This window comes from Poecilia formosa, unplaced genomic scaffold, assembly GCF_000485575.1.
Source record: "Poecilia formosa unplaced genomic scaffold, Poecilia_formosa-5.1.2 Scaffold440, whole genome shotgun sequence".
NCBI lineage: Eukaryota > Metazoa > Chordata > Actinopteri > Cyprinodontiformes > Poeciliidae > Poecilia > Poecilia formosa.
This window is the reverse complement of record NW_006800379.1, coordinates 4513-19141: the sequence shown is the minus strand read 5'-3', so window position 1 is coordinate 19141 and position 14629 is coordinate 4513. Positions and strand designations below refer to the sequence as shown.

General features: G+C 38.7%; 1 protein-coding gene across 1 annotated transcript in view; it reads left to right on the top strand.

Moving 5' to 3' along the window:
- prkar2aa (protein kinase, cAMP-dependent, regulatory, type II, alpha A) overlaps positions 1 to 13743 on the top strand; it is a 40260-nt gene extending 26517 nt beyond the window's left edge. Inside the window, exons 4-11 of the mRNA XM_007577400.2 lie at positions 5018 to 5154; positions 6542 to 6648; positions 9260 to 9401; positions 9769 to 9870; positions 9991 to 10065; positions 10159 to 10224; positions 10501 to 10639; positions 12903 to 13743. Coding sequence (XP_007577462.1) covers positions 5018 to 5154; positions 6542 to 6648; positions 9260 to 9401; positions 9769 to 9870; positions 9991 to 10065; positions 10159 to 10224; positions 10501 to 10639; positions 12903 to 13027 — 893 coding nt within the window. The 3' untranslated portion in view covers positions 13028 to 13743. The remainder of the gene's footprint in view (positions 1 to 5017; positions 5155 to 6541; positions 6649 to 9259; positions 9402 to 9768; positions 9871 to 9990; positions 10066 to 10158; positions 10225 to 10500; positions 10640 to 12902) is intronic.
- The last annotated feature ends 886 nt before the right edge of the window (positions 13744 to 14629 follow it).

Here is a 14629-nt window from a genome sequence, read left to right as displayed (position 1 = left end):
ACTCTAAAGATGATTAGTTCCTTTCTATCAGGGCTTCAGGGGCAGGGTTACTCCAGAAATGTGCAACGGAATGTACCAAAAAGGCAAAGATGGGGACATTCTGCATTAATATGAAGACTGCTAATCATTTTTGCGAGTAAATCCAAAAGGTAAAGAACCGATTATGGGTGAATGCTGAGTTTTTATATGCAAACCGTCAAAGTTGAGGGTCTGTGTTTCATCGTGAGACGATGTTTCTTTCCTAGGGATGAGGCAGCTTACTTTTTCACTGCTGCTTGGTTTTGCTGCATTTCAGAGCAGGTCACAAGGCAACTTTGAAAGTTGGTGTCCTCACTGCAGATTTTTAGTCCTCTGCAGCTTTTTTAACCAGTAAGGAAGGAAGTTGGATGCAGTTGCTCCGGGTTGCCGTCTGTATATGGGAAATGGGAGTCTCACCCACTCTGCTCTTCGTGCTGCAGGGAGATGGATCCTGCAGGTCACTGGTAATGACTTATGCGTGAGCAAAGAGGCGGTCATTTTCATTACAGTCAGACATGAGCCCAATTTATTGGGTGGCTGCAGTGTTGCATGGTTTAAGTGAATAAATAAACGTTCATCTCTTCTACCATATTTCCCTTTTTTTTTTTTTTTCCCTCTCCCAATCCCATTCACTTCTTGTCAGAAAAGGTAAAGAAAATCAAATAATCTATGAATTTGTGGAAATTACTAGGGATGGTTAGTTTAGGTAAATGTATGTAAACGAACCATCGACGCATTAAAAAAAATCATCATTCAATATTTAATATCAAATCTGAAAGAAATGGCATTCAGCCCTGAAAGCAGCTTTACATTCCTGGAGTTAATTTTACTTGAATGTTATTCTCTACTAAACATTTACATCAGCATGGTGCAGTTTTTCTGTCACTCATACTTTTAAAGCTCTGCTTGTTTATGACATGGATGAGTGTATTTCTGCAGGTGGCTGTAAGACCACAGAGAGAAGCCTTTACATTTTTTTTCAGTATCTGTCACAACAAGTATGCTTAATTTTTTTTATTGGAATAAAGCAAGTCTTTTTCCTTTATGAAAGACTTGCATTTTTTTTTTACAACAAATGGGAATACCAGGTCACAGTAAAAAACAAAACAGAAAAAAACCCTAAAACTTGAGTTGCTATTTTTCAAGGTTTATTTGGTACATATTTTATCCAGTATAAGAAGAGAGCTTATTGGTTAAAATAAATAATAAATAAAACAATCTGTTATTTTCTGCTTGGGAAAAGAAAGTGTTTGCTTTCATAAAAACAATCCCAGAGTTAAAAATTTACTCTAAAATTTTAAATCAAACACTTGTTAGGTCAGAAACCTTAAAACAATCATCTGTTGTCTACAGACCTAAATAGACAAAAAGACGGAAGTGTCCCGGATTTAAACTCATTCCCCTGTTGAGATTTTCACACCAAACAAACACAAATGTATGCAGGAAAGGCTTTTGGTTGCTCACTGGGTCCTCAGGAGTTATAATTTTTTCTCAGTAGCTATTAAGTTCACCATGGCAACATTTACTTCCACCCGGAGCACTCGGCTGCTGTTGAAGCCGACTTTGTTCACACACTGAGTTTAACCTAAAAAAGATACTTGGGACGGAGCTGGCTTTTCCTTTTTAGCAGTTGGTGCCAGATGAGAAGCAGTGATCACAAACAAGTTCATCTAAAAACTGCATATGTAAACATTGATGTATAAATAATAGTGTTTTGTTTTTTTTCCCAGTTGAATTTTTAATCAAGATGGTTATGAGGTCTTTGATCCAGCAATGTTTGCCAGCTTTATGTTTGTCCTCTACATTTAGATCTTTAGAGTTTTTGCTTAAGATAATTTTAAAAATTTTGATGGACTCTTCTGCTTATTGGGAGTAAGAAAGAGCCCCCTTACTTTAAGGTGCTTCAATCCAAACTTTGTGGCCTATTTGAAATCTAGTTTTTAAAAAGATTTTCACTCATTCTGATGTGCGAGAGCAGTCACTGTGACAGTGTTGCCTTGTTCTATAACAGGATTACTATCATAGTGTTGTACGACAGTAAAAAGTTAATGATTTAATGGTTTGTGTTTATCTCGGATCGCAGATAATGAACAGTTTACGCAGCTACTACTACTGGAAATAAAATAAAGTTAATTATTTCCATCTCAAGGTTTTATGTAAAGTTGCTTCTGGCAGACAACTTCTGTTTTGGCAATGAAACAGTTTAGTTGTTCTGTAATGACTTGACTACCTCACAACCGCTTCACTGTCTAAAAATCTCTTTGCTGCTTTAAACCGACGTCACCAAGCCTGTTACAGAAGGAGTCTGGATGCAAAAATACCTTAATTATGACCATTTGTTGCAGTCCAAGCAGTTATTTGGTTTATGTACAGTTTTTGACTCCTTCAGAGTCCACAACAACTTTTTGAAGATTCTTCCAGGATTCTTCAATTTGTTGGCAATTTAATAGCGATTCTTTTCCCTTTGGGATCAAAAAAGTATTTTTGAGTGGAATTGAACATTATTATACAGATCCCTACTCCCTGATGTCACTCAGCAGAAGCACAACTTGAATACAAGTACTCATCTTGTACTTACTGTTTAAACCCCAAGTTGTATATTTTCCAAACAATAAAAAAAGATAAACCAGCAACTTAAAAGTTTAGCAATTAATAAAACATTCTTTTTTAAAAAGAGTTCATATTAGTGTTATTTGCACTCAGTCTTAGCATTCAATTCATTCTCCTTCCACAAACATGGATATTCAATATTTTTTTGTTTTTTTTTCTCCCTACTGTGTTGTTTTTGCTGCCTATACCTAACAAAAATATGAAGCATCATAATCTATGGATATTGGTGTTACATTTAATAGAAACTAAAAATATGGTTGATATAGTTAATCCCCCCAATCAATTATAAAACAATACATTCCTGCTAAAAGTAGAGATTAGCCAATAAATAGTGTATAAATAACATTTTCTCCAGTTGTTTGCTTACTGCTTATTGGACTGAGCAAGAATAAAAAAAAACATTCACAATTAATTCAAACATTAACATATATTAAACATTGAATTTTATACATAAACAGATCGTCCCAGTAATTGTGTGTTTGATTTGTATTTTATCAGAATTCCAAATATAAAAGTCCCATTTTTGCACCAGCCTGACCAGAGAATCCAATGTAGCTGCCATGCCTCTAATCCCTCGATGGATGCAATGACAATCAGTTGAACAATACTGGCACATCTGCAAATGTGCATCTCATTGAACCTTTGAAACACACGGCACTGCACGATCTCTTTCAGTGGACAATTTGCTGTAGTGTTCAAAAATGAAAAATTCTAACAAATGCTGGTAATTAGGCCATAAACATTACAGGTTTGTGTGGGTTTTTGTGATTGTCATCACAGTGCTTCTATGCAATAAACTGAATGCCATGGAAAGCACTTGTGGGATCACATTGGGCTTTGCGGTTCATGTTGGACTGACCAACATGAACACGTCAGCTGACTTCCCACAAATAATGGTTGAGGAATGCATTGCCATCCCACCACAACACATGACCAAACTGGTGACCAGCATGAGGAGGCGGTTCCTCGTTTGTTGTGGTTGTATATGGCTCTTTAATGCATTACTGCCAGGATATCTGGCTTCTTCCTACAGCAAATCGAATAAAGGACACCAAGCGAGATCCAACAGCAGAACAAGCCGTTTGGCTTTGGCAGAAAGGCTCTGGCGCATTTTTATTTCATTTTATTTTTCTTTTTTTTTTCCATAGGCACAACCCACATACTCCACTCTGCTGCTCAACCCTCAAACACATTTTCCTTACAAACGTGACCCCATTTCAGGGGGAAATGTTACAACTTACCATTAGTGGGTGTTGCTGCAGATGCAAGTCAATGGGAACATGGACCATAATAACACATGGCTCCACTGGGGAACAACGCTGTTCGTGTTCACAGAAGCTGCTAACATATCCAGCCTGCCAGACTGCAAAGTGATGACCAGCGGCTCTCTGCTTCCTGCTGTGTGCATCCGACTCCCACAGTCCAATCACAAATTAAACTGTCTTAATATTCTACTGTACCGCCTCTGACAGAACACGGTGTAATACAACCTCTTCCTTTAGAATCTCAGTCGGTTTAGAACATTTTAACAAAACACGCGATATATCTGTAAAATATTGTTTCAATATTTTTTGTATTTGGCTTGACCAAAGTACCGTGTCAGAAATGAACTCTGATTTTTAAGAGTCCTGTTCTTAATTCCCCCCCCCCCTCCCCCTGGGCTCGGGAGGGGGGGGAAAGGATCTAACAGCACTGAGAAACAAAATGTTATTGCAGCAAGCCTGCCTGCTCCATTATCTGAAAGGATATCTGTGAAGAACACACATCGCTGCGTATATTCACACCAACATGTTGAGGACGAGGTCTGCCTTTTATAACCTCATATTCAGTATTTTGATTGGTCTGGGTTCTGCATCCAGATTCACACTTTTAGCTGTGTTTTCTCTTCTGTTTGTTGTTGTGTGTTTTTTTTGTTTTTTTGTTTTTTTTTAAAACTACCTGATCAAGCTGAACTAAAGGAGCTGACACATTGACACTCCCGAGGTCACACTGCTGCGAACATCACTGGCACCGCTCCTGGGAGGAAAGATGTTACTCGCTTGATTTCCACGCACACATTCTTAGACTATAGTGTGTTTAGTATAAATGTCATGCGAGAAGTGTAGTGCGTCTGCAGAGGAGCCGAAACGCAGATACGTAGTGACAATTTGAAATGACCTTGTCAGGGTTTGTCTTCTGGTGTGGCAAAACATGTTTCAGTGTACGTGTCATTTCCTCCTCTGGGCTCCTCCAGCGTCTCACTTATCCTGCAGGCAGTCGCCTCATTATAAGCTCTCCACTGTCGTCTGTTTGTATGGTGTTTTTTTTTTCTTCTCTTTATATAATACAGTTTATTTGTGTAAATGTAGAACATGGATGAATCTAATGGAATCGCATGTCTTTCTGTCAGTTTGTGCCGAAGCATTCAACCCAGACGAAGACGACGAAGACGCTGAGCCCAGAGTGGTTCACCCAAAAACAGACGAACAGCGCTGCAGACTGCAGGAGGCCTGCCGAGACATCCTCCTCTTCAAAACACTAGATCAGGTAAACTGTGTTGCAACACTGAGGAAATGTAGCTACTGATGACTTTGGAGAATGGTGAAATTAAAAACAATGCATCTTTGATAGGTATTTTCTCAACCTACATAAAGGAACCACAGACGACTTATATCAATTTTCAACCAGGCTTTTGCAAAAGGAGAAAATACAGTGAACCTCTTCTCCAAGCGGTTCACTATATGTTCTGAAAACCTCTGGTCAAAGCTTGTCTTTATTATCAAGAAAAGGGGGGGAGGGAGGAAAGGCAAGAGGGGGAAACAGAAACTACTTCTGCACACAGGCAGTTTCACAAGTAAGGATTATCCCGGTAGTTAAGGATTCAAGGTGGAGGGAAAAGCAAGTTTTGTCTTTTCACACAGTTGATTCTTTCACATGAGGGCAGAAAGGAAGACGGGGCCTCCTGTTATAATCATGTTACAAAGACATTCTTGGAAATAATGGGAAGACACGGGTTTCAACCTAATATCAGCTCACACACAGTGGAAAGCCAAAACCCTTTAAATTAAAAACAAACTAACTACTACTGTAAAAGTGATAACACATATTTCTAACAATCTTCACCGAAGATGTGCATCCATCCATCTTTATGCTACCGTATGCACATTCGTTTTAATCGAAAATGCACAAATCAGACTGATCAATATCAGCTTTTTTTTTGCTTGTTTAGTGATCAGCATGTTGGACACTAGAATCTTTTTTTTTTCTTTTTTTTTTTACCTTTTTAATTAAATACATCAAAACAAAAAACTCCCTTTAATTGGTCTATATATTTTTGTTTGCGAAAAAATAAATTAATAATAAATTGAGACTATCTAGTAAAGTTTTTTTTTTTTTACTATTCAGAACCATTATCTGTTTTTTTTCATCTTTAATTTTGCTTCAAATAAAATGTTCAAAAGAGTTGTGTTTTTTTTGTTGTTTTTTTTTGCTTTCCTTTAAGAATAATCTCTTTTTTTTTTCATCTTAATGTTCTTTACCTTATTGAACTTTGATATTAATCAGATGTTTCCCAGCAAAACTTTCTTTACTACTTCGGGGATTACTGGTTGGTTCCAAGAGAAGAACTGAGCGACACTGGACTGTTGGTTGTTATGGTTGCAAAAATTTTGTTACGAAATTCACATCTTTTAAGTCCTGTCGCTTCCAAGGGATCGGCAGCGTTTCATTTTATACGAAACGTATTCTAGAAAATCATAGACGCCACCTGCACTATTGAATTCCAACCAGTCATTCATTCCCCTGTTTTGTCTCTCTGTTGTTCTGTTGATGTCATTATGAAATCTAATCTTTTCTACATTCAGAAATGGTGCGCATGTCAAATTCAATGCTCCTCTTCTTAACTTCTGATTTTTGTTTTTCTTCCGTCTTGCAGGAGCAGTTCTCACAGGTACTGGACGCCATGTTTGAGTTAAAGGTTCAACCACAGGAGCATGTCATCGATCAGGGAGACGACGGAGACAACTTTTATGTCATAGAGAGGTAGGAATTTTTTTTTTTTAATAAATGGTTACTTCATTGCATTTAAAGATAATCTATTAACTTCAAGGGCCTTTGAAGCCTTTAAAAACCTACAGTGTTAACAGCCATCATCACGAGAAGTGCGCTGTTTCAGTCACAGGTGACTTGGTTGGATGTTGGTGCATTACTGCAAATACAGTATTATTTGCAAACTCTGATTGCAAATAATACTATATAAGTGGCCAGTTGAGTGGGCTTACACTTGCTTTTATACATACACCTGAATTAGATCTCGGTGACCCAGACGCTTAAATCCAAGGAAGAGAGGTTAAGATATCACAATGATGGAAAAAGAGTAGTGATAAAATTCTGCTGTTGACGGCGATCTACATCACAGCTAAGATGTTACCACCTTAATTTCTTCCTAAATTTGCGCAGCCATAGTTTAAAGCTACAAATCTGCAGGTATTTTTGCACCTTTTCTAGATTGCCTTTAAATAACTATTGATGTTTTTATGGATGTAAAAGAAGTCGAGAGCAAAATTGCTGCAGTTTTATTCCGATTTTCATATCCAGGCATTAAAATATCTAACTTTTTTGTACGTGCCATCTCCACTAAGACATGTCTAAGTTTTAAACCTGCCGTTTAGGAGAGCGTATCGTTGCCGGTTTTTGGCCGGTGGCTGCTTTGTTTGTCATTTGCCTCCATTCTTTCTCGACACATCGGCTCAACACATTGTTATAGCTCCATTTGGGCTCAATCTCCCACACCTTCCCGCGCAGCCTGCCGCCTCGTACAATGCAAGCGATGACCTTTAAGAGCGGCACGCCTGCCTGGTCGTATACTGTCCCGGGGTTTTCCGTGGACAAAGTAATGAGTGGTAGTTAATGTCATCAGCAGGGTGGGATGTGAGCATGAGCACACAGATACTGCTATCATGAAAGATGAGCAGAATACAGCAAAATGACTCCCGTTTTGTCCCTATTTAGGCAGTGATCACGTCTCCTCCACACTTCAGAGTATATCAATTTATTCACCAACCTCTGGGCAGCTTTACTTGTCCCTCGCTTTCAGCTGTTTCTAAATCCAGCCTCTTGCCCTGCCAGTGTGCTGCCATTTGGCAGCGTTTCAGTAAAGAGTAAACAACCTTCTCTGAGGCCCATAAAACAGGAAGTAGCTGAAAATCCTGTGCAATCCCGTGGGGAGAAGCCGGAATATGATTTGGACGGAGCATGGAAAAAAGCGATAAGGATCATTGTAAAACATTATGGAGCACGCTTGCGTAATTTACTCCAAGACATTAGTTTTAACCTCAGCATGTCATCCGGTTGTTTCTCTTTCAACAAAGCATGTGGACCACATGCTTTGTTGTTCTAGATGCTTGCGTGTAATTGCGATTCAGCAATCAAGATCAGTTGTTTAATGCAGTAACAGGTTTTCATATTTTATCACGGGAAATGAAATCATCGCAGAGCAGGGCAGCAACGGGCTGGATAGTAAATTATTTCCAATGCAGACACGCACACTGTGTGTCTTCTCTCACCACTTTGTGCACAAGTCAGAGCACTGGCGCACTCCATTATTACCATTGATTATTTCTACCTTCATTCTTCAAGTTTTTATTTAAAAAAAAAAAAAACTGCTTCTTCCTACTTAAAATTAACTGTGTTAATCGCGTCGAATCAAATTGCTAGAAACGTAGCCGTTGAGTGGCGCCTGCATACGGAGCTACCTGGGAACACAGATGATCGCTGTCCCCATGGTCATGCTAATCCAAAGTAAGCTAATACTCCCAACAGCAACGAGGGCTTTAGCCCCTCCACACAACCAATGAGAGGACAGGCCTTCTTAGAAAATGACTGGTTAATCCTACCGAGCAACATCAATGCAAATTACCTTCCTTATGTATAATCCTCATAGAGATGGAAAGCAGAGGCAGTTCAGAGCTGCTCTGTTCAAATGTTGCACTCATTAGCAAAGCATTCATCTGCACTTTGTGGCCTTTCCTTCTACATGCAATTTGTTTTTGTAAAGAATTCAATTATTAACAATTAAACAGACAAGGTTTTTATTTACGACACGTGTAGTTAAGACCAAAACTGTTCCAGCCCCTGGCAGATTTGGATTTGAATTATTACAATTTCTTGTTAATTGTGAAATGAATTCCTAATCCCCAATGTTTAGATCCCTAAACAAGTTCTCTACCAGTTAGAAGAAATGTTCAGGTATAAAAAAGTTGACTTTAATTCTAAAAAAAAAATGACTCAACATGTTAAACATTCTATCCTGCAAAACAAATGTGACACAGTGATGAAGTATGGATTCAGGATTCCACAAAAAAATTATTGGTGAATTTTGAAGAAAAACTATGGCAGTGGTATAAAAAATCAAGTTGTGCTTTTTTTGAGGTGGAGATATTTTGTGATTAAACAATATTGGTTTCATTTGACTGCTTTCACCTCCAGTATATAAACTCTTAATTATATTGACACCCACTGTGCAGAAAAAAAAAATCCATCCAGGTTTGCTGATAAAAGCATTAGGTCAGTTTACAAAATGACAGTCTGATGTAATATTTTGCTAACCTTTTGTTTCGTTTTTTTCTTTTTGTCCAACTCTCCCTCTCTCTAGGGGTGTGTATGACATTGAGGTATCAGGAAATTGTGTGGGTCAGTACAACAATAAGGGCAGCTTTGGAGAGCTGGCCCTCATGTACAACACGCCACGTGCCGCCACCATCGTAGCCACCGAGGAGGGCGCACTTTGGGGCTTGGTAAGAACGCAAATGAAAAGCTGAATTGTAAAAAGTAAAATAACTGAAGGGACACTATTTAAAGCCTTATAAAATCCAATCACATGCTTTATTTTTGCTCAAAGCAAGTGTGGAGTCTTATAAGTCTTACATACTATCAAGTTAGACCACGGTCTGAACCGTCGTCGCTCCTAGCGATGCTTTCTGTGATGCTCAGATGGGTTAATTCATGTAATCTATGAATGGAGCCCTGCTCCAGTCTTATGATTTATGCTGCTGCAGCTCCTCCTGGTGGCTAAAATCAGAAAGACAACAGTCAAACATCCATTCTGTGCAGGGGAGATTTTCTTTTCTTTTTTCTATGTTCTCACAATGTTTTTGTTGCTAGGACCGTGCAACGTTTCGAAGACTCATTGTCAAGAACAATGCCAAGAAGAGGAGGATGTACGAGACTTTCATCGAGTCTGTGCCGCTGCTGAAATCGCTGGAGGTAAGTTTAGATCGCCCAACAAGTGTGAAATGGTTGAATGAGAGTGAATAGTGACTGAGACGGTCCCGACCGCTTCCTGGCTCTGCTTTCTTTCAACATCCTTTATTTTTTCTTTTCCAGGCAACAGAGAGGATGAAGATAGTGGATGTATTAGGAGTGAAGCAGTTCTCAGATGGAGAGCGCATCATCACACAGGTGGGAAACTACAGGTTTCCACTGTTTTTACCCTGAACTTCCTTTTCTGATTTATTGAAAAAAATATATATATTTTTTTCTTCTCATTTTTAGGGAGACAAGGCTGATTGCTTCTACATTGTAGAATCTGGAGAAGTCAAAATCATGATGAAGAGTAAAGTAAGGCACAGACCCTCCTCACCTCCACTTGTAGTTTAACAGCTTTACAATGTAATTCTTTTATTGTCTTGAACTGTTTTCACTAGCCGGTTTCTATTGAGCACAATGGGTGACTGCAGCCCACACACTCAATTAATATCCGCCAGACTGCAGGAGGGCTTCCAGGTTTTGCCTAGCAACAGCAGGGAATCCATCACAGCTTCTCAGCAGCTCTCGCCGCGCCAAGAACAGGCAGCGCTCGGGGGGCTCCTAACCTTTTCATCTTCCTCCCCGCAGACGAAGGCAGACCACGCAGACAACTCTGAGGTGGAGATAGCACGCTCTAACAGGGGCCAGTACTTCGGGGAGCTGGCCTTGGTCACCAACAAGCCCCGGGCCGCCTCAGCCTACGCAGTAGGAGATGTCAAATGTTTGGGTAAGACTAATTGTTGGAAAAACTCCCGTCAGCGTTGGTGGTAATCCTGAACACTAGACAATGATGAGATGAGATCTGCTTGTGTGACATAGCATGTGGATGTTTAAGGAAAAGATATTCAGCATCTAAGTTAAATGGCTCAATAGGGATATTGCATAATTCCTTGCTTCTCTGGTTAAATAAAATAACTTAATTTAGAGCTGATAAGTAAACATCTGATGACTTCAGCACCGTGTGTGTTTATTTCTCACTGAACAGTTTTGTGGCCCCTGAATTGATTGCATTTGGCCTGTCAGAACAGGTGGTTGAGACTTTTTTATCTTTAAGTACAGCAAAATTCTTGCAAACAAAATAACATTTTTGTAAAATAGAAAGTATTAAGTGAAACATGCTTTTAGTTTCTCCTTAATTTTATTGTAAATAGGAGTACATTTAACAACTGACTTGTACTCAGAAACAGACTTCAGGGAACCTATATTTGCTTTTAATTAGTTTATCAAATTTGACTTAATACAGCATATATTTTTTTTACAAAAATTGACCCAAACTTTGCTCTCATTCCTGAAAATAGGCTGAATATTTTTCTTTTCATTTGAAGAAACTGGATGTCTTTATTTTAATAATGTGCATAATCCTTTTTAAGTTTTGAATCTACAAAGTTTTAAACTAACCTTTCTGTTTCCTACAAGAAAAAACTGACATTTCTTATATGTTTAATTGCAAATAATGAATAGTAAGACATATATATTTTATTCGTGGTTTTAGTTTTTTGAAATTTGCATTTCTTTGGCTCATAAATTAAAAACAAAGACTTGACGATTTTGGCCCATGGAACAAAGTTTAGACTGGTTTAAAACACTGTAATAATAATTATTATTTCATGATCAACTCATCTGCCATAACCTTGTAGTTTCTAATTTTCTTTGAGTGGATGTTAATATCCATGCTTTTCTTTAAATGGAAGAAATGAGCAGCAGTTTGAACAGCTGTGCTTCAGCTTGTCACCTCTCCTCCTCCTCCTATGAAATATGGACGCCGTCTCCTCGTCCTCATGAGTGAATCCATGCACCTTTCCACACAAACCTGTCACTCTCGTCTATCAGCTAACTGAGCTGGCAGTAACACCAGCTGTCTGCCACAACTGCTGATTGGCTTGCGAAGCAGAGAAAATGTAATTCAGCTGTACTGTAGCAATATTGTTTGTTGCTCTGGGATTTTCTTTAATGTTTTTTTTTTTTTTTTTTTTTTTTCTCGTCGCCCTCCCTGCCTCCTCCTGCTATGAAGGATTAGCACTAATTCATTTTACCACTGAGCCACCTTTGAGACTGAGAACATTTTATTCTGCTCTTTATATTGGGGATTGTAAGAGAGGTAATGTTGTTTAATTAATAGAAAACAATCACTTATAATAGAAGTTACATCTTGACTTTTTTTAAGCAGCTTTTGCTTGTTCACCGTCATCGAGCGCATTCTGGACTCGACTGAGGAGCTCCTCAGATGTTATTTATACGAAAGGCAGGATTTAGGACCTCACAGCGAAAGTGCTCGCAAACTCCCTACGTTGGTAACGAGGTTCAGAGAAATATCTGGAGGAAAAAACGTTGACGAGCCCATCGTCGAAATGTACCTTTTGTTTTACTTGACTCTTCTTTGTGGAATGGAAAGCAACTTTTGTGAGCGATTCCAGTGCCAACAGATTAACCATACTGACTCAAATATTGGTGAAGTCAGACAAAATTATAAAAGCTCTTATCAAAGTAGTTTAGTATCAGGGAGTTTGTTTGCAAAAAGGATTTAACAAGTCTGCTACTACAACCATTCTCTGTCGACAACAGCCTGTTTTTAGTGCATTTCTGACGACAAAAACTGAAAATAGAAGATTAAAATGCTTAACAGGTCATTAAAGGGACGGTTTATGAAAAATAAATATTTTGAGCCTCATGTCGTATGTTATTATTTCATCAAAAATGTACCTCGAGTATTGTTTTGACTCTTTTATGCATATTTAAGAAATCCTTGACTCTCCCATGGCAACCATTCAGGCTCCCTTAGTGCTTGATATGCAAAGCGTCGCCTATTTCAACAAAGCTCCTCCCAATTTTATAATGACTGAACAGCACTGTGCGCCTGGAAAACGCATAATACCGCCCCTTTAATAAGGACCAGAAGGTTTCAGGAGATAAAAGATGATCTGTATGTGATGAAGTTCAGTACTTGGGCCCACTGAACGGCACATAACCTTCTCCTCTCCTCCTCTGTGCAGTAATAGACATCCAGGCGTTCGAGCGCCTCCTGGGCTCCTGTAAGGAAATCATGAAGAGGAACATCACCCACTACGAGGAGCAGCTGGTGGCTCTGTTCGGCTCCAGCATGGACCTGAGAGACTGAGCCTCCCACACCACCCTCCGTGCCTTCTTTTACAAACACACCAACAAACATGCAAACAGACAAACAAACACACACACACACACAGATACAAGTCCTCTCCAACAACAGGAAGTGGTTAAACGGACTCATGAGCTTTACACCCGGTGCAAAAGCACGGGAAAGCGTGCTCGGCTCACCTGCAGGTACATGAATCCTCAGTTTTCAAACACTCAACCCTCTTTTTCCTCTCCCACACACACACAAACCCATGCGGTAGGCACTGAGAGACACACACTCCAAAATGTGTGCTCACCCTCGAGCACATCCAAGCTAAACAGATTCCTTGATAAGCTGACTTTGGTTAGATGTACACACACACTCTCACACACATCCTGCTACAGGCCACCCAAGTTGTTGCTTGAGTTAGTTTCAACCTCTCAGTATGAATGTCTTACCTGCGGTGACCTTATGCAGGCAGAGCAGCGTAAGGGCATGAACTACACACACACACACACACTCCAAACATATTCAGCATCACACCATGGAGCTTTGTTAGTGCAGGCTTTATATTCACATGAGCACTTGAACAACTCAGACTTGTTCCAAGCCTCAGCCAAGGACACATCAAAAATACAAGCGCACACATGTGGTGACAAGTGTAGATGCTCAAACACACACATAACACACACTCCCATACACACCATGGAGACAGAAATCTTAAAAAAAAAAAAAGAAAAATCTCTGAAAAGGGAGACAATCCAAAAATGCAAAAAAAAAAAAAAAAAAAAGTTTAAAGACAGATACGTTTTAGAAACATTTTATGAAGATAAAAACAGAAGCTTTGATAAAATATTATTTAAATAAAAAAAAGTGTTTCCTCTTTGGGAGGCTGGGGTGCAGAACTTTGTGAGCGCACTCCGTTTTCTTCCTCTGCTGTCGTTGATTGAGTTGAGTTAGTGCTGGTGATTGTTGCAGTACCACGGAGGAAGCAGTGAAAACAACAAACCTACACCTTCTGGGCCATTGTTATTCTGTCAGACGCCACACTTCATTGTATTGAATTAATTATTAATGTATTGTTATTATATATTCTTTTTTTTTTGTTTGTTTGTTTTACGTTGACGAGTTCTGGATAAAAATTCACCATCCATCTCTGACAAAATGTAAAAAGAGAGAAAAATCTAATAAACATATTAGTGCTTAATTCTTCTTGATTATTCTTGAATGAGTTGTCCTGGATTAAAAGAAAAGCTGAAAAATAAAGTAAACATTTTGGTAACACTCCTGCCTCCTTTTACTTCCTGCTGAAACGCAACATTTTTTTGTGTACTGGGTCTAAATGCTGCAAATTTTTAATGATTTAGGCATACAAAATTAATATTCTTTACCCTACAGGATAGAAGCGAATTAGCATGATCTTTTTTGTTTTTGTTGCTTTACAACTGAAATAATCCAATTTTGGACACATCTGCTGTGTTTTAGATTTTAACCCTTCTTTTTATTTTTAAGAGTCTAATGCTGTGTTATCTTGTGGGTGAACTTTAAAGATACAGACCAATTTTTTTTCAGTGATTTTACTGATTAGCTTTTATGCAGTTTTATAAAAAAAATAAATAAATACCT